The following is a 26,467-nucleotide window of genomic DNA, read 5'->3' on the forward strand; positions in this document are numbered from 1 at the left end:
AAATTAAAGGGAGTGAAATAAGGAAAAAGTACAACAAAATACAGTGGTAGAAATACAAATACACCAATAATTTCGGTAAACATAACTAGACTAAATACCATAAGTTAAAAGTCAAAGATTGTTAGACTGGATTAGAGGAAAAAAAAAAAAAAACAAACCAACTATATGCCATTTGAAAGAGACACCTAAAACATAAGGACAGAAAAGTTGACAGGAAAAAGGTACAAAAAGATAAATATATCAGGCGAACATTAACCAAAATAAAACTGGTATGGTGTTATTAACTCCAGAAACAAAAAATAGATTTTAAGGCATTACTCAAGATGAAGAAGATTAATTACAAGGAGATAGAACCATTCTAAATTTGCATGTAGGTAATAAGATCCTTCAAAATGTATAACTAAATCATGGAATTTGACAAGTTTACCATCATAGTAGGAGCTCTTAACACGTTTTTCTCAGTAAGACAGATTTATAAGGCAAATTAGTAAAGATATAGAAGTTTTGAACCACACAGTTAGCTAGATTTATCTAATGCACATATTTAGAACAGAACAAAGGCACATTATTTTTGAGCTCACATTGAACAATTTCAAAACTTTTCCATTTATTGCTTCATGAAGCAAATCCCAACAAATTTCACAGAACTAATATACAGATAGATACCCATCTTCTATGACAGTGAAGAATCTGAAATTAACAAAATGTAAACAATAATAACCAAAAAGATAAGAAAAAACATTCTATTAGAAAATTGAGAATGTGCGGGTTTTTTTGTTTGTTTGTTTGTTTTTTGTGACCGGTGAGGGGAACGTAACCCTTGGTTTGGTGTCACCCGCACCACGCTCAGCCAGTGAGCGCACCGGCCATCCCTATATAGGATCCGAACCCGCGGCCACTGCGCTCCCAGCACGGCACTCTCCCAAGTGAGCCACAGGGTCGACCCAAGAATGTGCTTTTAAATAACTCGTGATCAAAAAGAAACCATAATGAAAAGTAGAAAATATTAAAAACTGAACAATAAGGGGCCGGCCCGGTGGCGCACTGCTACAGTGCGCCGCTTGGGAGCGCAGCGGCGCTCCCGCCGAGGGTTCGGATCCCACATACAGACCGGCCGCTCACTGGCTGAGCGAGATGCGGGCGCAACATCGAGGGTTGCGATCCCGTTGCCGGTCCCGGTCCAGTATCGACGCGACACTGAGGGTTGCGATCCGTTGCTGGTCACGAAAAAAGACAAAAAAGGAAAAAAAAACTGAACAATAATCAAAATGCTGCATTTTAAAAATATATAGCCAGCAGCTTAAACAGCACTTTAAAATTTATAACTTTATAGGTTTACCTTATGAAAGAAAGAGTGGAAATTAATTTGTGAATGATACAAATTAGGAAGTTAGTGGAGTAAACTTTCAAAAGGTCAGAGGAAATAAGCACAGAGCAGAAACTGAATAAAACAGTAATCACAAATAATAGAGAAATTAAGGCCAAACGCTGGTTCTTTAAAATGACTTCTATTCTTTGGATCTCCATACTGGCCAGCTGCCAAAAAAATAAAATAAAATGACTGATATAATTGTCTAAACACTGACAAGATTAAGCAAGAAAATAAGTCAAAAGGGAAAAGAAAACCAATTTAAGAATAAAAAGGGGATTTTACTACAGATTTTACAGAATCTTAAAAGGCAGTAAGAGGATATTATGAACTCTATGCCCATAGATTTGAAAATTTAGATGAAGTGGACAAATTCCTGTGTGTGGGGGGGAAGTACTTATCAACATGGACTCAGGTAGAAATAAAATACTTAAATGGTTCTATAACCTTTAAAGAAACTCAATCAGTAATTTAAAAATCTTTCCTCCAGGCCCAGATAGTTTTACTTGGAAGGTCTACCAAACATTTAAGGGGCAAAAATTGCCAATCTAACCATAAACCATTCCAGAGTATAAGTAAAGAAGGAACACTCAGCAATTCTTTTTATGAGATGAATATAACCTTTATATCAAAACTTTAGCAGACAATAGGAGCTAGGAAAATCTCCATTCTGATTTTGCCTATGAACATAGTTGAAAAAACTTTAAACAAAATATTATCAAACAAAATGTAGCAGACAAAATAAATCATGATCTAGTTGGGTTTATCCTGGGAACGCATGGTTGATTTAACATTAGAAAACCGAAAAAACTCAGTTGGTTAGAGCATGGTGCTTATAATACCAAGGTATATTATCAAACAAAATGTAGCAGACAAAATAAATCATGATCTAGTTGGGTTTATCCTGGGAATGCATGGTTGATTTAACATTAGAAAACCAAAAAAACTCAGTTGGTTAGAGCATGGTGCTTATAATACCAAGGTCAAGGGTTAGCTCCTGCAGTGGCCAGCCACCAAAAATAAGGAAAGAAAAAAGAAAATCAATTAACATACTTTACTGCATTAATAGATTTGCAATACTAGCTAGGGAGTCTTAGGTGCATCTAAGCATTCACACTCTTAAGAGTACCATAGGCCTCTCTTGGTATCAATATCCTCAGAAGGGATAAGAGCTTAACAGCAGCGGACAGTGTCCGACTTTCTTCTGTGGGAATCTTTGCAGCAGTCTGGTAGAAGTTTACACATTCATTAGCCGTTTTCAGCGGCCTCCATAGATGATGTCTCAGATGCAAGGAGACAAGATTCATGTCAGATGGACATAGACACCCAAGGTTAAAGGTTATGTCTCCACAGAAGCCAATATCTCTTGCAACAACTCCATAGGCCGAGCTTCCAGATTTCTCACAGATGATATACTACCTAATTATAAGAGTTACACACCCAGGAAAGCCCAAAACTATGGTTCCCTTATCAGGTATTCATAGTTCAATAAGAGTTTCCCCCAGTCCAGACACAATTTATCAGTCAGAGCTCATTTTTACCATAAGCAAGTTTGCCTAGTAACATAGTTGACACATTGTATTATCAGATTTCTAAGTAACCTAAACTAGAGCTAACAAAGGTCAAAGTCTTAACAGAATGGGGAAAGTTTCTAAGTCCTATTCACAATAGATTAGGAGGAGAAAAATTACTTGATCTTAATAATGTAGAAAAACCATTTGATCTAATCCGACGTTTATTCATGACAAAATATAAATCCTTAGCAAACTCTGAATAAAAGGGAATGTCCTTAAGTTGACAAGAAAACCTACAGCAAACCTCATACTTAAAAATGAAATATTGAAAGTACTTCTTTTAAGATCAGTGGTAAGACGAGAATGCCTGAAATCATCGTTTTTATTAGAAATTGTACTAGAGGGTATAGTCAGTGTGGTAAGGCAAGAAAATGATATATACAATATAAGGATTGAAAAGGAAGAAACGAGACTATTATAATGCAAAGATGATATGATTATCCAAATAGAAAACCCACGGTAACCTGCTGGTAAGTGATAATAACTAATAGAGAGTTTCACACATTTGCCCCTTAGATGTATAAATAAGCCCTAGCATAAGGACAAAATATTGAATATTATTTTATCTTTTGTAATTAAGAGTCTTGCATTAGGTACCTCACACACTATCAGCTTCCTTTTAACATAGGGTCTATAGATGTATAGAGGCTGTACAGAATTGGTATTCAGACTGAGAAGCTCTGGGAGACACATAAATATTTTTCTGAGGAATTTTAAAATTATTAAAAATCCTCATTTTTACATTTTTGTCATTTGCTTCTCAAAAAGTGAACAACTGAGTTTTAAAAGGCTAAAATTTGATTAGATGGGAATTTGAAACATTATCTTTTGCTTGAAGGATGCCCCTGTGGCATTCCGATACTAAGATTAGGTTAGATTTAGTGAGATGGGGCTTTTAAGTATAGAAACATGTTTTTTAAATTTACAAGCTTAAAGTGGGACTTCGTATATCTGATAAATCTCACAAAAAATTGGTATTAATGGTAACATATGGACAAGAAGGAAAAATACTTGAATGGTCATTCACAGTGTAGCATTGGGAGAGCTTCTGTTTCCTTATCTGTAAAATGAGAAAGTTGAATTGGATCCTTTCTGAGATCCCTTATAGTCTTAAATTATTGCTAGATACTTGAATATCCAAACTGATTAAGTTAAAAGGGGCACAGAAATAAAATTAACCAGTCTCTCTCTTCTAACCATTCTGGTCCCTCTCTGGCCTGGCTTGTTACAAGTATTTTCAGAGGCTGACTCCTGCTTTCCTGTTTGTGTTTACTACCTCGCTATCCATCCTCTCCCTCTAATTCTTGCTCATCTTGCTAGTCTCTCCTTGAACCTAGTCATAATGTTATGTCTTTAATAAACTTTCATTTAGAAAAGTCTTAAGCTCTTCACTGATCAAAATGAAACTACAAAGAGAAATTAATTCAATAAAGCAAAGTTTTTGGAAATATTTTTCCTGGACACAAACAATAAATTGAGTTCAGGATCTCAAGTCAGTCATTATACAACCTTGGACAAATTATTTAAAATGTGTTTTTCCATCTATTAAATTAGAAGGTTGAAGTAGGTGATCTAAGTTTTCTTCCAATCCAATTTGAGGAAATAAAGTCTACAATATACAGTTATTAGATGTGTATCTAACTGAGTGGATTTCATTCATAGAATATTTATTTAGGGCCGGCCCAGTGGCGCACTCGGTAGAGTGCAGCACTTGGGAGCACGGCGGCGCTCCCGCCGAGGGTTCGGATCCCATATAGAGACCGGTCAGCTCACTGGTTGAGCGCAGTGCGGGCGCGACACCGAGGGTTGCAATCCCGTTGCCGGTCACGGTACGGGCGTGACACCGAGGGTTGCGATCCCGTTACCGGTCACGAAAAAAGCCAAAAAGGAAAAAAAAAAAAGAATATTTATTTATACAAATAGGTAATAGCTAAATTTTCATTCAACAAATTTGTGCCGTTCAGCATTAATACCATACTTAAACTGAGGATGTGGAAGAGAATAAGAGAAGAGCCATTCCCTACCATGCTTAGTCTAGTTTTACAGCTTTAAAAAAAAAAGAAGGAAAACATCTGCATTAAAAAAATCATTGTAGAAAATATGGTGATTTTTTGCTACTTCCACTGAAATATAAAAGTGGAGGAAATGAGTTTTAAAATATGAAGCTATGAGTTATGTGGTATATGAATTATACCTTGATAAAGCTGTTAAACATTTAAAAATAAAATAAAATATGAAGCTGAATTACCTCGCAGAATTTAGTTTCTGAAAGAGTTACTGAGGCGGCTTATGCATTTTCCACCTCAAATTTTTTTTAAAACAGCCTCTGAAAGTTTTAATATATTTTAATAAAAATAATTTTGCCTAAAGTTGAAGGATGGATTAAATAACCTTCCTAATTGAGAGAGAATCCTCCAAATTGTGGTAGCAGGGTGAGGAAAATGGAGCTTACATGTCATTTATCTATAGCTCTTTTTTTAAACATACATTTACCTCTTACACAAAACTGCTGTTACATTCAAACAGCAGTTCTGAATGTAACATACTTCAGAAATCATCTCTCTTAAAGATGGTTATTCTTAAAGCCTGTAACTGGCACATTAAAGTTTTCATTATTTACATGCTGCATATCTAAAGCATTTATTTCATCTGGGGGAAGGGAAAACAGGAGAGGAAAATACAATGTGAAATTATCAAATCAAAAGAAACACTGTAATGGGAAATTCTTCTAAGTACATCCTCTGGAGACACAGCATGTTTACAATGGGACAGCAATGCCAGAGAGCTAACAAATTAACTTACAAATGAGAAATTCAGAGCAGCTGTTATTCCTGATACTATTAATATTTTCTTAGTGTAATTCTGAATAATTAGACCCAGTTGTTTTACTCCCAAGGGCCTACAACCTCAGCCTATTTGGTATTTTATAAACGTATTTTCAAAGGAAAACAAAAATGCTGATAGAAATATGGACTGTAAAGACCACTCTAAGGAGGTTTCAGATATAAATAAGGGTCTTACTGGAAATGGGCAAAGATCACCCTTGCTATGAACTGGCAAGGAGCTTTGCTGCATTGTGACCATGCCCTAGGACTTCGTGGGAGTTGAAATTTAAGAGTCGTGAACCAGAGTATTTGGTGGAAGAAATTTCTAAGTAGCAAAGCATTAAGGAAACTGCATGGTTACTTGTAACAGCCTACGCTGAGCGGCAAAGGCATGACATAAACCCAAAATTTAAAAGGGGAGCAGAGTGTAAAGATTTTGAAAATTTGCAGCCTGGCCATGTGATAGAGAAGCAGAGAGCATTATCAGGAGAAAAATCCAAAACTGCAGCAGAGGGACTGGTTGTTAAAGACATTAGCACGGCTATGAGGCAGCCAGGTGCTAATAGCCAAGACAATGTCAGAACAGCCCTGAAGGTATTTCAGAGATCTTGGAGGCTGAGTCTTCCATTACCAGCCCACAGAGCTAGGAAGATAGAATGGTCTCAGGGAACAAGCCTGAGGCACCCTTCATGGGATTGCTGCCCAGGGCCACCTCAAGAAGCTGCTTCCAGCACCAGCACCCCAGCTGCTTTGGCTACTCCAGCCATGTCTAAATCAGCCCCAAGCATGTCTGGACCTACAGCTTTGAAAGATATAAGCCGGAAGCCTTGGCAGCAACCATGTGGTATTAGGTCCGCAGGCTCACAGAATACCAGACCTGTGGAGGCTTGGGATAATTCAATGCACAGAGACTTCACTAGAGCAATGCCCAGTGGAAATGTGGGGTCAGAATTGCAGCAGAGAAACCCCATCAGCACCATGCCAGGTGAAGCTGTGAGAGTGGGACCACTATGGGGACCCCAGAATTGTGGAGCTACCAGCAAGCAACGCCAGCCTAGGAGAGCCAGAGTGTGGCCTGAGACCAGGAAAGCCATAGGAGTGGAGCTGCCCAAGGAACCTACCACTGCACCAGCATGCAGAGGACCTCCAATATGGAGTCAAGGCACATGTTTCACCAGCTGTAATATTTGATGCCTGTCCTGCTGGGTTTTGGACTTGTTTGGGACCTATTACAAGGTCTATTTCTCCCTTTGAATGGGAGTATGTGCCCTATGCATGTCCCACCATTGTATCTTTGAAGTAGACAACTTGTTTTGAATTCACAGATGAGACTTTGAACTTTGGACTTTTGGTTTGAAACACGTTAAGACTCTGGGGAAGAAATGTATGTATTTGTATGTGAAAAAGACATGTTTTGGGGGGTCAGGGGCAGAATGCCTTGGGTTGAATGTCCCTCCAAAACTTAATCCCCATTGTAACTGATGAGGGTAGGAAACCCTTTTATGATAATTGAAAGGTGGAGCTTTGAAGAGGCGATTAGATTATAGGACCATACCTTAGCGAATGGATTTAAAATGGTGGCCATGGGTGTGGTTTGGAGGGCTTTAAAAGGAGAATGATGAGGAAGCCAGTCTCTCTCTGTGCTTCACCATTTCACAATGTGATATCCTGCTGTCGCTGTTGCCACCACCAAGGCCTTCACCAAAAGTGTTCCTGGACTTTGGACCACCCAGCCTTAGAAACTGTAAACAATAAATTTCATTTTCTTATAAATTACCCAGTTCCATGCATTTTGTTATAATCAACAGAAACAGACTAATACAGTAGATTTCCATTGTATGGATGAACAATTTGTTTACCCACTCACCAGTTTATGGACATTTGGTTGTATATAAGTAATAGCCTGTGAAAAAATTTAACTACATCCCTAATATGAACACACACAAAATATTTAATACATTTTATTCTCCAATTTAAAAAATCAGTGCTTTTCATCAAGCAGCAAGAATAATCCAGAAATAAGCATAAAGTCACTTTTATAAAAGCTATATTATGCTTTGTGGAAAATACTTTGAGAGATAAAGCTCAAGAACCTTAGTCCAAATATAAAACAAATATTTGCATTAAAGGGTCTTCCAATGTTCTACAAAAACAAAACAAGCTGTGACTACATATGATAGAGAAGCATCTCCTATTTCATAACAATGAACATTTACTCCAACTAGAAAAAAAATTACATCACTATTATTTTAAGAAAAAGTTAAAAGCAACCAAATGCCTACAGAAGTAGCTATGCAAACTTATAATAAATACTCAGTAGCTAAAAAATAAAAATGTCTACTGACTATATTTTTCAAAAACTATATAAGTCTATAAAAATTTAAATATGTGGACTAAATCAACACATGGAAATGTATATACAAAATACTATTAAGTGAAAAAAAAATTAAAAATATAAAGTGATTATAACCATGCAAAAGTAAATATATTACAATAACAAAAACTGAAGTAAATTTAAATCGATAGAGACATAGATTCAAATATTCATTAAGGTTTTTTTTTATTGTTGCTTAAGATTATAACAAAGTAATAAACAAAAAATAGACTATTATCTTAGATAACACTATACTACTAAACAATAAATGTGGAACTATACGAGGTTACTTCAAAAAGTTCATGGAAAAATGAAATTAGAAGATAATATGAATCTTTCCCTTAACTTTTTGAACCCCTCATCTGTGAACTCCTAAAACAGAGATTTTAAAAACCATGACTTCTATATTTCAAGTATACCCTATTGAAGGCGATCAGCACATATTTGCTGATCTTCATTTCACAAAACCTTCCGGGCAATGTTTACATAACTACCCCTCTTAACCATAAAAAGAAAAAAATTTTAAAGCACTATCCAAAAGAAAACCAAGCAGCATGCCAATAAAATCTATCTACTTAATCTGTTTTGCTCCTGCAAAGAGGTATTAACAGGTTTTAAAAACTAACTCTCTTTATATATTTTACATACCATATATTTTATGCTATAAATATTTTAAAGAATGGCTTTTACATAGTTCTTTATTTCAATATACAGAAAACCAAGCAGCATGCCAATAAAATCTATCTACTTAATCTGTTTTGCTCCTGCAAAGAGCTATTAACAGGTTTTAAAAACTCTCTTTATATATTTTACATACCATATATTTTATGCTATAAATATTTTAAAGAATGGCTTTTACATAGTTCTTTATTTCAATATATATCTTAATTAAATTGCAAGTTATGCAAATACAGTCTTTCAGATACGTTATTGAAAAGTATTCTCTACATGATTTAGAAGATGGTTAATTTCTTGGATAAAACATAGCATATTTAGACGTCCGAAAGCCAAGTAAATCCCTTATTTCATTTCGGAATTTTGACAGATCTTGGCGCAACTCATTTAGATTTTCCAAAGTTGCCTGATCTGTACTTTGCATCTTCTGTCTCATGGAAGTCAAGTAACGATGCACTAAGCAGCACATCACCTTTTGGTAGTTTTCATCTCTCTTTTGTTTCAAATTTCTCCACTCCTTGAAAACAAACAATAATATGATACTAATGATATTCAGAAACAATATTTAAATGAGGTAGAATTTTTAAAAATATTCATAGATAAAACACATCATTTCATGCTTTATTAAACTGTAGTTTTGCCACCACGTGATACAAGATAATATTCAACACTTCTTTTAAACAAAATAACCTGTATATTGGATTTATTCCCTCACCTTTATGCTTATCTTGATTTAAAAAATTAGTCTTAGGAATCCTGTTTATGGTATGGATTAGCAAAATAGGGTCCACTTCTTCTTTTTTACAGCTTGTGACTTAAGAATGGTTTTTGCAGCTGAACATTTGTAACCAACTTGATGATAGGAAACTCTAATTTTTTTAAACCATAATTAAGCAAAATTTTATCTCCCCCACTAAAGGAATTCCACTGTTTTTGCTAGTAGACCTGTACTACAAAAATTATTACTCAGGTTATTGTTATATGAGTATTTTGAATTTTGTCAGCAAAAGTTTTGTGGAAATTTGTTTACTTTCTTGTTATAGCACTGCACACATAATATCTTTGACTGTGTATGGGCCTGCATTGTGTAAAATATTTACTGTCTGGTCTTTTACAGAAAAAATTTCCCAGTCCCTAGTTTATAGCAACATGGATTGAATTACTGATGTATTGAATAACTGTGAAGAAGAACCAGAAAAATATGAACTGACTCTAGTACACATTCTTCATCTATGGCGACAGAATAGGTATTCTGAATACTTTCCAAGTTTTAAAACTATGAAACGAGTTCCATATGTTCAGAAAATCTGAAAACTAAAAAATCCTCAATTCTTTCTGTCACTCTCAATAAATACTTATTGAATCCCTACCTTGTGTTAGATACTATGCAATGCATTGAGGATGGAGGAGTGAAAAAAAAAAATCAGGTGCAGCCCTTAAGGAACTTGCATATTTATGCTTTAAAAAATATTTGAGATTGGGAAGTGTTAACACTTCAGTGTTGCAATTCAAACTTCTAATTTCTTACCTTTAAACTGTTTTGCCGTTTGACCTTGCCTTTTGATGTATGAGAGCAAATCCACTTACTGAGGCTACTAATCATATAGCAGATAGTCTTTGGTGAAGGAATGATGTTGAAAGGTGGGGGTAATGTACATTTGTCATCAAAGTAGCTAAGCCACAACTTTGCTCGAGCAAACTTCCATTCTTTGTCTTCATGATTCTATAAGAGGCAAATTAAAAACCAACATAGAATATGAAAACGTGCACACACACACGGACGGGGGTGGCAAGGAGAAAAATATTGTTTTAAACTTTCTAAATGTTTTCACATCTTGTAGGTAGAAGTTTGGCTCAAGATTTGCAATTATTATATGCTACACTTAAAAAATCTCTATTTAATTTAAAAATGATATTATGTCTTAATTCTCAGCATCTTAGGTCACCTTACCTATTAATATACATTTAGTATGATCTGAAGAGAATATAAAGTTTTTAAAATAATGAACACTTACTGCTATCAACTGAAAGCTTTTATGAAGCATTGCCACCAGCAGCTTGGTAAGCACAATCACAACCACGACATTGTATGTACCAACAATAACGGCTCCAACAAAGGATTGCAATTCTTCTCCATAGCTAAATCTTGTGACAAAGATTGCCACATGTGCTAAGGAAAAAATATACCAGAACAAAGCAAAGCAAGTACCGATGAACCTGTAAAGACAGTTACATCTCTGTTTAAAAGGAAATTAAAGAAATTAGCAAAAATAAATAATTCATTTATATCAAAATTACATAATGAAACATTGATTATCCTTGAATAAATAATACTTTATACAATAAATGAGGTTGATTTCCACAGTAAAGATACGCCTTACTTTAAACAAAGAAACAGATTCGAAGGAACATAAGTTATTCCTAACTGTTTAACCCCTTGCCAGCTTTCTGTCTGTTCTCAACACTGCAGCCATATGATCCTGTTAATATCTACTTAGATTCTGCCACTCCTTTGCTCAAAACCTTTGAACGGCTCTCAATGTCAATAGCCCATAATCCTTACAAGGGCTAACAGGGTCCTCATGATCTCCATTTCCTTTCTGACCTCATGTCCTACAACTCTCCCTTATTCACTACATTCTGCCCACACTGGTCACCTGGCCTTTTCTTGAACATGCCAGTCATACTTCCACCTCTGGACATTTGCTTTTGCTGTTTCCTCTGTTTGTGAATGCTCTTCCTCCAATTATTATATATTCATAATATATAATAATATATATTCATGGTTTGCTACTTTATCAGCTTTAGATGTTTACTTAAACGTGATCTGTTCTGGGGCAATCCCTACCTTCATCTAAAAGTGTACCCTCACACATATATACTGCTTAGACCAAGCATTATTTGTCTTTTTAGCCCTTATTGCTGTGTAACATACTGTTATTTTATTTACCTTTTTATTGCCTTCACCACCTCAGTAGAATATAAGCTCCATGAAAATAGTTTTGTTCACTAATATTTCATTCACTTAGCACTTAGAACAGTGTCTTGTACACAGTATGTGTTAAATGAACACATATTCATTAATCTTATTCTTTAAATAAGAGATACACAAAATAACTAAAGAATAGTTGGTACATAATAGGAACACAACAAATGTGTAATTCCACACCCCTTCTCCATTACTTTATTTAGGAATGAGGGGAGGTATTCTATGTACCTCACAACTGGTTTTCAATTCCTTATGATACATTAGAGAGAAAAAAAAAATGTTCATGAAGTCCTGATGATTCTCAGCGCTAATGCCCCTGTAAGAAGTGTTGAAATGTGAGAGAATGTTTTGGTTGTAACAATGACTGAGAGTTGCTGGTGACATTTAATACTCGAGAGGCAGAGATGCTGAACATCTTGCAATACATGTGACTGACAAAGAACTGCCCCAAATGCTAAGAGTGCAAAAAATGACAAGGGTTCCTCTACTAAGTTAAGACTGCAGTAGGGAACATGATGTAATAACTTGGACCTACAATTTAAGATTCTATATGTAAAGATGATTATAAATGATTCATGAAAAAATAGTACTTATTAAAATTTGTGAGCATTAGAAAAGAATTTCTTAAAGAAACTTTGAAGTTCCATTTCTATAGATACTAGTTCGTATAGAACACAGTAGACACAGAGAATATATTTATCAAAAACTTTTAAATACACTCACGAATGGAAGGTATCATTGCTTTGCTGTTCACAGAAGATGCCCACACAGTCCTGTTCATTTGAAGTATATCCCTTATCATATAGTTGTGTCAGTCCAATTGTGAAAGAAAACAAAACAAGAAGGAACATTCCAAGAAACTTTCCAAAATCTTGTAACATCTGTCCCATTGAGATCTGTGGAATATATTACATAGGTGTTCATTAAAATTATCAGAAAAACAAAGTATTAAATGACCCAGTAGTAAAAGGAATTCAAACACATGATTCACAGGCTACCCCTTTTAGTCCATCTGGTTGAGATATTTCTGCACTTTGAAAACCAAAAACCCAGCTGCCTTACAAAAAGCCATTCTAATCATGCTAACATTGTGAATGTTGGATGGTATGTTCCTTGAATCTGGATCAGGTCTGTAGAGGACTTTGTTGCGCTGGAGGTAGAGGAAGCAAAAACCCAGCTGCCTTACAAAAAGCCATTCTAATCATGCTAACATTGTGAATGTTGGATGCTATGTTCCTTGAATCTGGATCAGGTCTGTAGAGGACTTTGTTGCGCTGGAGGTAGAGGAAGAGACATGGAGATTTAAGAAAAGGTCTAATTTGCAAGAGATAAATGGAAAATGCCCTGCTCATACCTAAGCAGAAATAAATGCTTATACTTATATAGTTCCTTAAAGTTTAAATTATAAAATCATTATGACACATAATATTTCATCTGAGTTTTGAACCAATTCTAAACCAGTTCATAAAGGACAGCATTTCCTCCTCCAAGACTGCACTAATCTCTTTAGTTGAGGTGATCACTTTTCTTTCATTTTGAGTTTATCGTAAGAAAACATTATGTGTGCAAGCCAAATGAGAGTGTCTGGTATTAAGAATCAGTATCTTTGGTAATTTATTTATTTTATTTTTATTTTTTATTTTTTAGCTTTTGTAATTTAGACATATATGGTACATCTGGAAACTTTTTCAAGCCTAATTTCATTCTCCTTCATACTCCTTCAAAATCTGGGTATTAGGTAGTTTCCATAAATTCTTGGTGTTTAAATTGGTATACAAATTTGGGGAATAATCTGACAGTACTTTTTTGACCCAGCAATTCTATCCCTAGGAAATTAGGCTGCAGATAGGAAGTACACAAAGATGCACGTTTATACAAGGATTTTCATTGTGACATGAGAGAGGTAGCAAAAAAATGAGAATACCCTAAATGTTGTTTTTTTAAAAAATGAAGTACATTTATACATGCTGGCATAAAAGATGTCTATAAAACACTTTCAAAAAAGCAGGGTACAGGGCCGGCCCGGTGGCGCACTGGATAAGTGCGCCGCTTGGGAAGCGCGGCAGCGCTCCCACCCGAGGGTTCGGATCCCACATACAGACCAGTTCCCGCTCACTGGCTGAGCGAGGCGCGGGAGCAACACCAAGGGTTGCAATCCCGTTGCCGGTCCCCGGTCCGGTACGGGGGCAACACTGAGGGTTGCGATCCGTTGCCAGACACGGAAAAAAAAAAAAAAAAAAAAAAAAAAGCAGGGTACAGAATGGTATGTATACATATAACAGCTCCCGTTTCTATATTTTTAAAGGATAGATAAGATATATATTTTTTCATACATATATGGTTTCGTATGCATAGAAAATTTCTGGAAGTTCACACAAGAAATTGTTAACAATGCTTACCTATGGAAGTTAGGAATAAAGGTATAAAAGGCTGACTTTCTCACTGTATATCCCTTTGAATATTCTTTACTACATGCAATTATTAGTTTTAAGATACAAAAATCATTGCTTAAAAATAACCCTTCCTCAAACTTAACCAGGTCGAATCTATATCATTAATTAAATTCAGCTTCAAATTAAATTCCTAACTGACCCAAGCCTACCAACATAGCATATACCCACTGCCAATGATACAAAATTATTGCCACAGGCAAGTGGCCAGGCCACTTTTAGTGGGCTTCTTCTAGCCCACTAACGTGAGTCAGCTAATTAAGCAGAAGATGTGTGCTAAAATTTTTAGGAACATCACAAGCTAGTCCCCCAAACTCGGCAACAGTGGAGAGATCCGATATGCCGGACTTTTGTGTATATGATTAGGTCATGTGGTACTCTTCAAAGCCTATGCTTCCCTCACTTGGTCCCCTCACCAAATTGACAGAAAAAACAGGGACCTTTTAGAATCAGAAAGCTCAAATATGTGAGAAAAAGGAAAAATACACTTCCCTCTTAATCAATGGCAGTTTTACTGGGTCATCTTGGAAAAGAAAATCATTCATTCAGATTGTGAATGCTTATAATAGAACACACCATATCAGTAAAGAACTTAATAACTCATGACAGTAAGAATACAGTAACTGCTTTTGATAACTTCAGAAAAGACTACTTTTAAGAAAGTTTGAACACTTATAGGTAAATGGGGTTTTCCAAGAGTGACCATGTATGATGATATAACTTTAATTTTAGAATTTAGTCAAAAGTAGAAGCTTTAGTTTTACATAACTAAGTTTAAAAGAATAAGTGTAATCAATTTCTTTTTTCTTTTTTTTTTTTTTTTGTCTTTTGTCTTTTTTCCATGTCCGGCAACGGATCGCAACCCTCAGTGTTGCCCCCGTACCGGACCGGGGACCGGCAACGGGATTGCAAACCTCGGCGTTGCTCCCGCGCCCCGCTCAGCCAGTGAGCGGGAACCGGTCTGTATGTGGGATCCGAACCCTCGGGCGGGAGCGCCGCCGTGCTTCCCAAACGGCGCACTATCCAGTGCGCCACCAGGCTGGCCCCAAGTGTAATCCATTTCGATATCAAGGTGAGTAATATTAAATAAGAACATCACAAACTTCATGATTTGTTTTTTAAAAACATACTAGTTCTTAGATAAATTGGAAGAACCAAAAGTAGTACAGTGGATATCACTGAAGTGAACATTGACCTGAAGACACTAACCAAATATTCATGTGAAAGGCAAATATTAAAAACAGTAAATTTTCTTTAGACTGAGAAAGATGATAAGGTTTATATATGGTAAAAGTAATTAATATGCTGTCTTAAATATTTACTTATTTAAAACTACTTGGCAGTTTTACTTGAGAAATATAAAAATTTAAGAAATGGAAGGAGAAAGGTAATTAAAATATCTATACTGAAACTTACACAGGAGTTAATACTAGTACACACACAAGAAAAAAAATCTCCCTAGGTAATCAGAATATGGGAATTAAAAACAAACTACTAAGTTAGTATAACTTAAAAAAAAGATAGCACCAAATGATATTAATGTCGTGAAACAGTATAATTTGATACTTGTTTATGTGACAGAAAACTAATACCCCCTTTTGTAAAGAAATAGAAATACTGAGGCATTATAAGGATATCGATGGATCTGTTAATATGATTTCTGGAGACTTCTCCTTAGGAAATAATTTAACAGGGGCAGAAAGCCTCATACATGGAGTACTACACAGAAAAGAAAAACAACCTAAATGCCTGCCAAGGGAAAGGGTTCATATCAAGGGGAAAGGTTGATATATTAGGCTCATTAATTACAAAAGTTCCTGACAAAAGGAAGCAATAATAACCACAACTCAGTGTCATTCTCCTCCCAAATCTTCCTCCAGAATAAAGCCATAATAATCTGTCTATAAGTTCTATCTGATCAAGCTGCCCATGTTCAAAAACCTCCTTTGCATGTGTGATATTAAATTCCTGCACAGAGACCTTAAGAGTTCAGCCTACTTGTCTTTTTCAGCCTCATCTCCCTAATTCCAACCCACGATTCAAGTATAAAGAACATCCTGTCTTCTCCAAACACACCATGCTTTTCAACTCCATGCTTCTGTATGTTACTTTCCCTTTGTTCTTTGCCAGGCAAGCTTCTCATCCCTTCAGGACTCAGATCAAATGCTTCCTCTTCTAGTAGCCTTCCTGACTCTCTCCAGGTACTCCCTTAGTCATGTTCACAAAGCAACTTTGTCATCTCTAAAGTAGTATTTTTCGCTTTATACTAATGTTATTGTTTGTCTACTCTAGCAGTCTTTAGGGGCAGGCACCATGTCTTAATAAACTCCAGAGCCTGGCATATTAATTAAAATGTTGAAAACATAACAACCCTTTATGTGCCTTCTCTAATTCTTTCCCATTTTCCAAGATCTGTCTCATTTTTTTAATCTACCCTGTAAGGTGGGGAAGGCTAGTATTGATTATCTCCACTTTTCCATATGACAAAATTGAAGCTCAGAGAAACTTATTGAAATGCTCAGAGTAATATAACTAATAGATGGCAGAGGTAGGAATTGAATCTTGTCTCTAACTCTTTAAGCACTTTTCTAAAACATCACTTTGTGGTTTTATCTTTGCTCTCCTAACACAAATTTGGTTCAATTAGAACGGAGTTAGTCTCACCTAATAGTTCCCATACACCATGGACTGTTGAATTGATACATGGATGAATATCAAAAAAAGATGTAATTGTTAATTAACTTGGTTAACTAACAAGTCCTAGTTTTAAAACTGTGTGAGCTGGGCCTTAGTTTCCTGATCTATATAAGGGATATGGGAGCCAGCCTTCGGGCTAGGTTGGCAGAGTGTGGTACTGACAACACCAAGGTCAAGGGTTCAGACCCCCCAACTGGCCAGCCACTAAAACACAAAAAATAAATAAAAAGGATATGGGGGATAGCCAAATGCTGGATCAGACTCACTTACATGCTATTTGCTAGTATTTAACACCATCTATTTAATCACTACCTCTGAGGGCAGGACTCAAGAATCTAGGTTTAACATGCTCCCCAGGTGATTTTGCAGCCCCATCGCTTTGGGAACTTCTGGACTACAAGTTTCCCTCTAGCTCAAACATTCCATGCTTTTTTTTTTCCTTTTTGTCTTTTTTACTGACCGGTAACGGGATCGCAACCCTCGGTGTCACACCTGTACTGGGGACCGGCAACGGGATCACAACCCTCGGTGTTGCGCCCACACCGTGCTCAGCCAGTGAGCAGGAACCGGTCTCCACATGGGATCCGAACCCTCGGTGGGAGCGCTGCCGTGCTCCCAAGCAGCGCACTCTCCAGTGCGCCACCAGGCCGGCCCATTCCATGCTTTTTAAAAGAAAAATATCCATCCTCAAAAATATTCAAAGTGCAAAGCACCTGAAATCACTCTTTACTCATTAGAAAATATACAATATATAATACACCAATATATGAATATACAATTATTATATATTATTACATACTAATATATAATAATATAATAATATAAATGTGCCATTTATATTATAGGCTACTAAATTAAATCTGATAATTATCCAGTAAAACCAAATAATTCACTAGGAATAAAATAGGCACTCATGTCTCATGCACTAAATTAACTTTTCAAATTTTCTTATATTATTTTTCAGGTCTGCCACAAAAGGAATGTAGGAATGGTACTAAACGTTTATGTGTAGCCCACCATGTGTTAGGTACTCTGCTATACATCTTATATGAGTATACACTGACCCACTTAGTCCTCAAAACAACAGTCACAGAAACTGAGGCTCACAGAGATTAAGTAATGGTAAGTGAGGGAGCAAGATTTTGAATCAAGCTGCCAGAACCCAAGGTGATATTCACCAACTTGTAATATTAGTAATTCCAGTAATTAGATCAAACATAAGAGCAAGACATTTAGATAAAAGCACTTTCAATTATCACAAATGTTGAGGCCCAAGAATGAATGCATAGACCCTCAAGAACCCCCTCCTTTAGTCTGATTTGCTTATCACTGCCACCCAAGAACTAATCTTTGCCTGAAACTTCTGCTTTGGAGATCCTCCTCTGAGAGCCCTAATCAACTAATGTGAGGCTTTTAGTTGAATTATCTGCAACTGCTTAATATAGCAGATATCCCTAGGAAAGAAACATTTCTACTTCTGGGAAAGAAATGCACCTCTTATCCTCAAATGAAGTAGAGAAGGAAGGAACTTTGGGGGAAGAAAAGGGGTTAATATTTGAGAAAATTCCCAAATAACCTCTTCAAAAATTCCCAAATAACCTCCTTCAAAAATTGTCTTTTTTCCACTTAGTGTCTCTAGATGTGAGGCTCCAAAGGATGAGGTCAAGGCAGCCTTGAAAAGAAGCTGGAGGCGGTGATTTGCTGCTCTTGTGAAGACTGGTTATCACAGCACTGAAGAGGAGGAGGTGATATTTTATAGTGGGAAGGGGAGAAAAGAAAGAGGAAGGGGAAACAGGCCCACCTGACCTTAAGACTGGTTTTTAATCACTTAGTCTTATCGAGTACCACAATAAAGGATGAAAGTCGTATGTTTCTTTTTTGATAGATCTTGGACTTAAACAGTTCCTTAAAAAGTAGAAGTAAAACTCCTGAGGGGCTGTTTTCTCTGAAAGCCTGGCCTCTCTCTCTTCTCTCCTCATTGACCCATACCACCTACACTTCAACTGCCAGAATCAGAACTGTCTCACTACTTAGTACCAGTAACTGCCTGCAAAATAATTACATAGTAAAGGATTAAGGCACAGAGCTTTAAGAAATATTAGTATACTCATTTTAGGATTTTCATCTCTCTGGGACTACATGCAGTATTCAAAGATTTCCATTTCCAAATGGGATTGAGTTTATTTGCAAAAAAAAAATTTCTAGCTTACTACACATCAAACTTCTCTATTTCAAACAATACTACAGGAGCTGCTAAAGTCACAGTAACTACTGCTTCTTAGGATTTACAAGAATAACAGCAAGTAACATTTATTGAGCATTTGTTGTAGGCCAAGCACTGTTTGTACACATGATGTTTCTTCTATTTAAAAAAAGAAAAAAGAGGGCCGGCCCATGGCTCACTCAGGAGAGTGTGGTGCTGATAACACCAAGGCCACAGGTTCAGATCCCATATGGGGATGGCTGGTTAGCTCACTGGCTGAGCGTGGTTCTGACAATACCAAGTCAAGGGTTAAGATCCCCTTACCGGTCATCTTTTAAAATAAAAAAAAAAAAGAAAGAAAGGGAGAAAAAAAAAAAAAAAAAAAGAAGGAACCAATGCCACCATAATGTTGAAAGATTTGATTGTGAGCATGCTCATGAGTCAAAAGAAATCTTTGTGTCAGCAAGAAGACTCTTCCAAAAGAGTACTCTAATTTATTACATTTGTCTTACTAAATAAAATAGTTGATCTAATATAATTAGGCCCATCAACCTCATTGTATATCGACAAAATAAAATAAATAAATAAATAAATAAAGTCCGAAAAAAAAATTAATTAGGCCCATCAACCTCATTGTATATCGACAAAATAAAATAAATAAATAAATAAATAAATAAATAAAGTCCGAAAAAAAAAAATAATAATATAATTAGGCCCTCCTCTGCTCAGCTCTCAGGAGAAGAAAAGTCTATGTAAGATAAAACATGACCATCTCTTTATGGGTAAAAATTTTGAAAATAAAATTTTTTTCTCTTTGTAACCTGTGGGCAAGAATGAGAGTGAAGACCATAAAACTCTGAACCGTGGGCACAGCCTGATCCTTAGCATGTATTCCTAGTGTCATACTTATCAAGTACTCAACAAATGTTTCTTAAACGAATAAGTAGGTTGTAGCTGGTATTACAGCCACCCCAACAGGGTCGTACCTGGATTCCAAATCTTCCTCTTCCAGGTGGGATATCAGGGACCCATACAGCAAAGTCATGGAGCAGGAGAAACCATTAATATCACAGCTTCTGTTCGAAGCCCACAAGCATTAAGAGATGAAACATGTGACCTGAGAGAAAGGGTACTACCCTGGGACCAGGTGGGAAAAAAAGGGTACAGTGCTATGTGGTCAAGGCTTGCCATTTCTAATCATCCAACTACCAGTTGTTTAGCTCATTTGAAAATTGTGGATAAACAAGGAAGAATTTTTTTTAATCTGTAAATTATTAAAACCTGTTCACCAAAGTTATTATACAATAAAAGTTAATGAGGGAATCATATCAATCTGTAGTATAGAAAACACTGAGGGCCAAGTTGGCAAGGTGGTTAAGACCATTGGCTCTGGAGCCAAACTATCTGGGCTGGAATCTCAGTTCTGCTACTTACCAGCTGTGTGACCTTATACAAGTTACTTAATGTCTGTATGACTCAGGTTCTTCCTCTGTAAAATGGAAATAAAAGAGTCTGCCTCTTGGAATGGTTGTGAGGATTAAATGAAGTAATAAATGTAAATAAAGATCTTAGAACAGTATTTGGTACATGGTAAGGGCGCAAGAAATATTTGCTGTTATTATTACTATTACCACAATTATTTATAGATTCTATCTTCATGTCTTTTTTCTTTAAAATATAAAACATTAGTGATTTATGCCCAACCATGATTCTTATGTCTGCTGAGGTGAATTAGCTGGCATCCTTCATAAAAGCGGGAGACCGAACTACAGGTTGGCCTCTGGAGTCAGACAGACTCAGGTTCAACTCTTGACTCTACCACTTACTAGTTCTGTGAACTATTTAACTTCTCCAAACCTTAGATTCCCCATGTGTAAAATGTAAATAGTAAAATAACAAGGGCTGTGATAAGGATCAAATAATTGGACAACACTTAGAACAGTGCCTGGCCCACACGACATATTAAATAAATATTAGTTGATGTTATCATTTTGAATGAGAAGCCACAGTAACAGCTAGGATAGTATAGCATTATTTCTCCATCAGCTTTTTTCTTCTCTCAGGCCACTCAGCAACTGTCTCTATCCAACCCCATTCAAACCAGTTTTTCAATTGAATTGACAAATATTCATTAACTAACTACTATGGCAAGGTAGTGAGTAAAGTCAAGATGAGAAAATAAAGATAAACTCCCCATTTCAATGAAATTTTAATTTAGTAGAAACAACATAACTTTGCAATTTAAGACAAGCTATAGGAGTGTTCATTAGAGGTTCAAAGCATTAATTCATAGGATGGAGATACTCACATGAGAAAATGAGCGTAGGAATAGACTCTTTTTTCTTTTTTTGGTAGCTGGCTGGTATGGGTATCTGAACCTGTGACCTTGGTGTTATAAGGTTGTGCTCTAACCAACTGCACTAACCAGCCAGCCCACGAACAGACTTTCTAGTGCAGGAGACACTAAAGTTGTCACAAGTTCCCTCTCCCTGGAACACCTACACCCACCTCTTTTCTATTTATCCTTCAAAGCTCAATTCCAATGTCACATAATAAAGGCCATATATAAAAGCCCACAGCCAATATCATACTCAATGGTGAAAAAAATGAAAGCTTTTTCACTAACATCAGGAACAAAATAAGGACACCAACTCTTGACACTTATATTCAACATAGTACTGGAAGTCCTAGCCAGAGCAATTAGGCAAGAAAAAGAAATAAAAGGCATTCAACTGGACAGGAAGAAGTAAAATTGCCACTGTTTGTCTATAAAATAATCTTATATACAGAAAAGCCTAAAAACTCCACAAACTGAACATAGTACTGGAAGTCCTAGCCAGAGCAATTAGGCAAGAAAAAGAAATAAAAGGCATTCAAACTGGACAGGAAGAAGTAAAATTGCCACTGTTTGTCTATAAAATAATCTTATATACAGAAAAGCCTAAAAACTCCACAAACTGCTAGAACTAAGAAATAAATTTAGTAAAAAGTTGCAGGACACAAAATACACATACAAGTAACAGTTGTATTTCTATACACTAATGACCCAAATACCTGAAAAGGAAATTAAGAAAACAATCTCATTTATAATAGCACCAAAAATAGTAAAATAGGAATAAATATAACTAAGGAAGAAAAGAACTTGTACACTTAAGACTATAAGATATTGATGAAAGAAATTAAAGAAGACACAAACAGAAAGACATTCCATGTTCATGGGTTGGAAGACGTAATATTGTTAAAATGTCCATACTACTCAAACTGATATACAGATTCAATGCAATCCCTATCAAAATCTCAATGGCATTTTTTCCTACAAAAATAGAAAAAAATTATTCAAAAATTCATATGACTTCAAATAGACAAAACTATCCTGACAATGAAGAACAAAGCTGGAGGCATCACACTTCCCAGTTTCAACATACAGTTGACCCTTGAACAACACAGGTTTGAACTGTGTGGTTTCACTCATACACAAATTTTTTTCCAATAAATATACAGCACTGTAAATATATTTTCTTTTCTTTATGATTTTCTTAATAACATTTTCTTTTCTCTAGCTTACTTTATTGTAAGAATACAGTATATAATACATATATAAAATATGTGCTAATCTACTGTGTATGTTATTGGTAAGGCTTCTGGTCAACAGTAGGCTATTAGTAGTTAAGTTTCTGAGGAGTCAAAATTTATATGTGTATTTTCGACTGTATGCCCCCAACCTCTGTGTTGTTCAAAGGCCAACTGTATATTACAAAGCTACAGTAATTAAAAGAGTACAGTACTGTAATAAAGACAGGCATTTAGACCAATAGAATAGAATAGACAGCCCAGAAACAAATCCATGCATACATATGGCCAACTGATCTTCAACAAGTGTGCCAAAAATGCACGATGGGGAAAGGGTAATCCTTTCAACAAACGGTGTTGCGAAAATCAGATATCCACATGGAAATGAATGAAATTGAACCCTTATTTTATACCATACACAAAAATCAACTCACAATGGATTAAGTCTTTAACTTAAGACGTGAAACTATAAAACTCCTAGAAGAAAACATATGGGAAAATGTTCATGACCCTGGTCTTAGCAATGATTTCATGAAAATGACATCAAAAGCACAGGCAACAAAAGCAAAAATAGATACATAGGACTATATCAAACTAAAAAGTATATGCACAGCAAAGGAAATGATAGAGTGAAAAACCAATTTATGGAATGGGAGAAAATATTTTGCAAACCATATATTCATTTCCAAAATATACAAGGAACTCCTACAATTCAATAACAAAAAAACTAATAACCTAATTTAAAAATGGGTTAAAGACTTAGACATTTCTCCCAAGAACACATTCAAATGGCCAATAGGCATATGAAAAGATGCCCAACATCACTAATCATCAGGGAAAACAAATCAAACCCACGAGATATCACTTCATACCTGGCAGGATGGTTATTATCAAATGAACAAAAGACAGCCAGTCTTGGTACAGTTGTGGAGAAATTGAAACCCTTATACACTCCTGGTAGGAATGCAAAATGGTGTAGCTATTATGGATCCAGCAATCCTACTTCTGGGTATTTATCCAAAAGAACTGAAATCAATATCTCTAAGAGACATTAGCACCATTCACAATAGCCAAAATGTGGAAACAACTTAAATGTCCATCAACATCGACAAATGAACGGATTTTTTTTTAAATGTGGTATATACATACAATGGAAAATTATTCAGCCTTAAAAAAGAAGAAAATGTTGCAATATACACAACATGAATGAACCTGGAAGACAATATGCTAAGTGAAATAAGCCAGTCACAGGACAAATACTGCATAATTCCATCTATATGACGAATCTAAAATAGTCTACTCATAGAAGCAAAGAATAGAATTGTGAAATAAGCCAGTCACAAGACAAATACTGCATAATTCCATCTATATGACGAATCTAAAATAGTCTACTCATAGAAGCAAAGAATAGAATTGTGGTTGCTGCGGACTGGGAGGAGGGGAAAGCAGGGAGTTGCTAATCAAAAGGCATAAAATTTCATTTATGCAGGATGAATAAGTTATAGAGATCTGCTGTAAAACATTGTGCCTACAGAGAACAATACTGTTAATATTGTACACTTAAGAATCTGTTAAGAGGGTAGATTTCGTGGTACATGTTCTTAACACAATGAAAATTTTAAAAATAAATAAAATTTCTTTAAGTGAAAGGCTAAAAATATGACTCTAGATTCCTATCCAATTTTTCCCTTTTCCTGACTAAACAGACCATGTTTTCTTGGTGGCAATACGCTCGATTAAAAGAACTGATATCCTCAGACTTTCTTGTAGCTACAAATTGCCATGTGACCTAATTCTGGCCAATTCAATATAAGTAGAAGTATCTGACAGGGTTCTAGGGGACTCAATTGTTCTCCTTACAAAAAGGGAAGACGGTTGGCTCAAGCTATTTGCCTTCTGCTCTCTGCAACTTTCTCTTCTTCCTTCTGGGTGCAACTTGATAAATGATTTGGAGCAGGCAGCTTGCATCCATGAAAACTAGTCACACTCTGAAGATGGCTGACTAAGAAGACAGAAGAAACCTAGATCCTAGATGACAGCCCTGAAAAGCTACACCAGGCTTAAACTGCCTACTTCTAGACTTCTTGTTACCTAAGAAAAATAAACCTTGTATTTGGTCACTCTTTTTGGGGTTTCTATTTCATGAAACCAAATGCAATTTTTGATAACAGACTCCTTGGGTTCCAATATTACGAAGAAATTATGGATAATTTTAAATCTCCATCCTTAGAATAATTATGTTTCCTATTAATTTTTATACTGCAGTTAAAGTTTAGACAGGGAACAGTTATGAGGCTTTTGACTATTAAACATTAAGTCCTTAAATCCAACTCTAGAAATGAATATAATCATAAGCTTATTTTATGCAATTTTACTGAGATTTAGCTTCAGAACCACAAGTGATAGCCATGATCACAAAAGAAGACATAAACTGATAATCCAGTAGCTGAACTAAATGTCAGAAAATAGGATCAATGTGAATTGAAAACTGAGCAGACTTTGTTCTGAAAAATCCATATGGACTAAGACCTTGATATTTACAATGAAGTAAATCTGAATTGAATCCTTACCAACAAATTAATCTGTTTAAAACAATATTATCAGTTATAATTTTTATAAATTTACTTAATCCTACACTTGTCTAATTACTTCCTTTATGGAATAATATAATTCACAAACTTCACAAAACAGTTCAGCAACAAAGAAAACAGATTCTCCAAATTTTCTAACAGCATATCTAAATGTCTAAAAGCAATAGGCAGAAATAGGACAAATATGTCCTAAGGGTGTTTTTTTTTTTTGGTAGTTTAAATATTTTGGGGTTTTGATATAAGACATACTGCACCCAAATAAATAATTTAAAATTCTTTGAAAGAGATTATATAAATAATAAAGCCAATCAACATTAAGTATTTTAATAGAAAAACTTAGAGAATAAAATGTGAAAGACAATTAGGTTCCAAATTAAAGTGCTGTATTAAGGACACTCTGACCTAATTTCCATGACAAATATCCTTGTTTGTATTTCTTTTGTCTCTCCCTTCTCCTCCCAGTTTCTTCCATTTCTTTCATTTTTTCTGCTTCCCCTTCCCTTTCTTTAAATGGTCAAAATATGTTAAGTGAAGTATATATTAAACCCTTTGTTATTTTTATCAATTAAAGTATTACTTCTTGTTCATTAGTTTTGAAATTTTTTATATAGTATTAAATATAAAAAGCAAACATAACTAAAATTCCTTAAAATTTGTTAACAAAACTCTCACCTAAAATTTTTATATGTCAGTGGCTTTTCAAAAGAAGTGAATTCCTAATTTGAAACAGGATAAATGTTCAAGAATAGGGGACTTTTGAAATAAATTATGTTATATCCCTATTATGGGATAGTATGCAACTTTAAAAATAGTTTAATATAAGAACCTAACCACCTGGAGAAATGTTTATGATTAGTGCAACCTGGAAGAGGAAACAAACAGTACACAGCAGACTGACATACAACAAAATGTTAAGAATAGCTTTTGAGGTATGAGATGACAGCTCATTGCTTTCTTTGTCCTTTACTGTTTTCTATAATAATATGTATTAATCACTTCTATAATCAGAAAAAAAAAAATGTTTTCTTTAGAAATTTAACAAGATTCTGACTAGGCTTCTTTCAATTTATTCTTTTTTTAAAAAAATTATTTATCACTCAGCATCCGGGAAATGCAAATCAAAACCACACTGAGATACCATCTCACCCCA

The 26,467-nt window shown here is 35.4% G+C and overlaps 1 protein-coding gene across 3 annotated transcripts in view; it reads right to left on the minus strand.

Annotated features, from left to right (window-relative positions):
* Window positions 1-8,956: 8,956 nt before the first annotated feature.
* The window catches only part of TRPC1 (transient receptor potential cation channel, subfamily C, member 1), a 93,975-nt gene continuing 76,464 nt past the window's right edge, over window positions 8,957-26,467 (minus strand). For all 3 annotated transcript variants that reach the window (XM_008582930.1, XM_008582932.1, XM_008582931.1), the window contains 4 exons: window positions 12,530-12,702; window positions 10,833-11,034; window positions 10,346-10,540; window positions 8,957-9,334 (listed from right to left, as the gene is read on the minus strand). In XM_008582930.1, coding sequence (XP_008581152.1) covers window positions 9,107-9,334; window positions 10,346-10,540; window positions 10,833-11,034; window positions 12,530-12,702 — 798 coding nt within the window. In that variant the 3' untranslated portion in view covers window positions 8,957-9,106. The remainder of the gene's footprint in view (window positions 9,335-10,345; window positions 10,541-10,832; window positions 11,035-12,529; window positions 12,703-26,467) is intronic.

Source organism: Galeopterus variegatus, unplaced genomic scaffold (genome assembly GCF_000696425.1).
Source record: "Galeopterus variegatus unplaced genomic scaffold, G_variegatus-3.0.2 Scaffold2769, whole genome shotgun sequence".
In the NCBI taxonomy this organism is placed as follows: domain Eukaryota; kingdom Metazoa; phylum Chordata; class Mammalia; order Dermoptera; family Cynocephalidae; genus Galeopterus; species Galeopterus variegatus.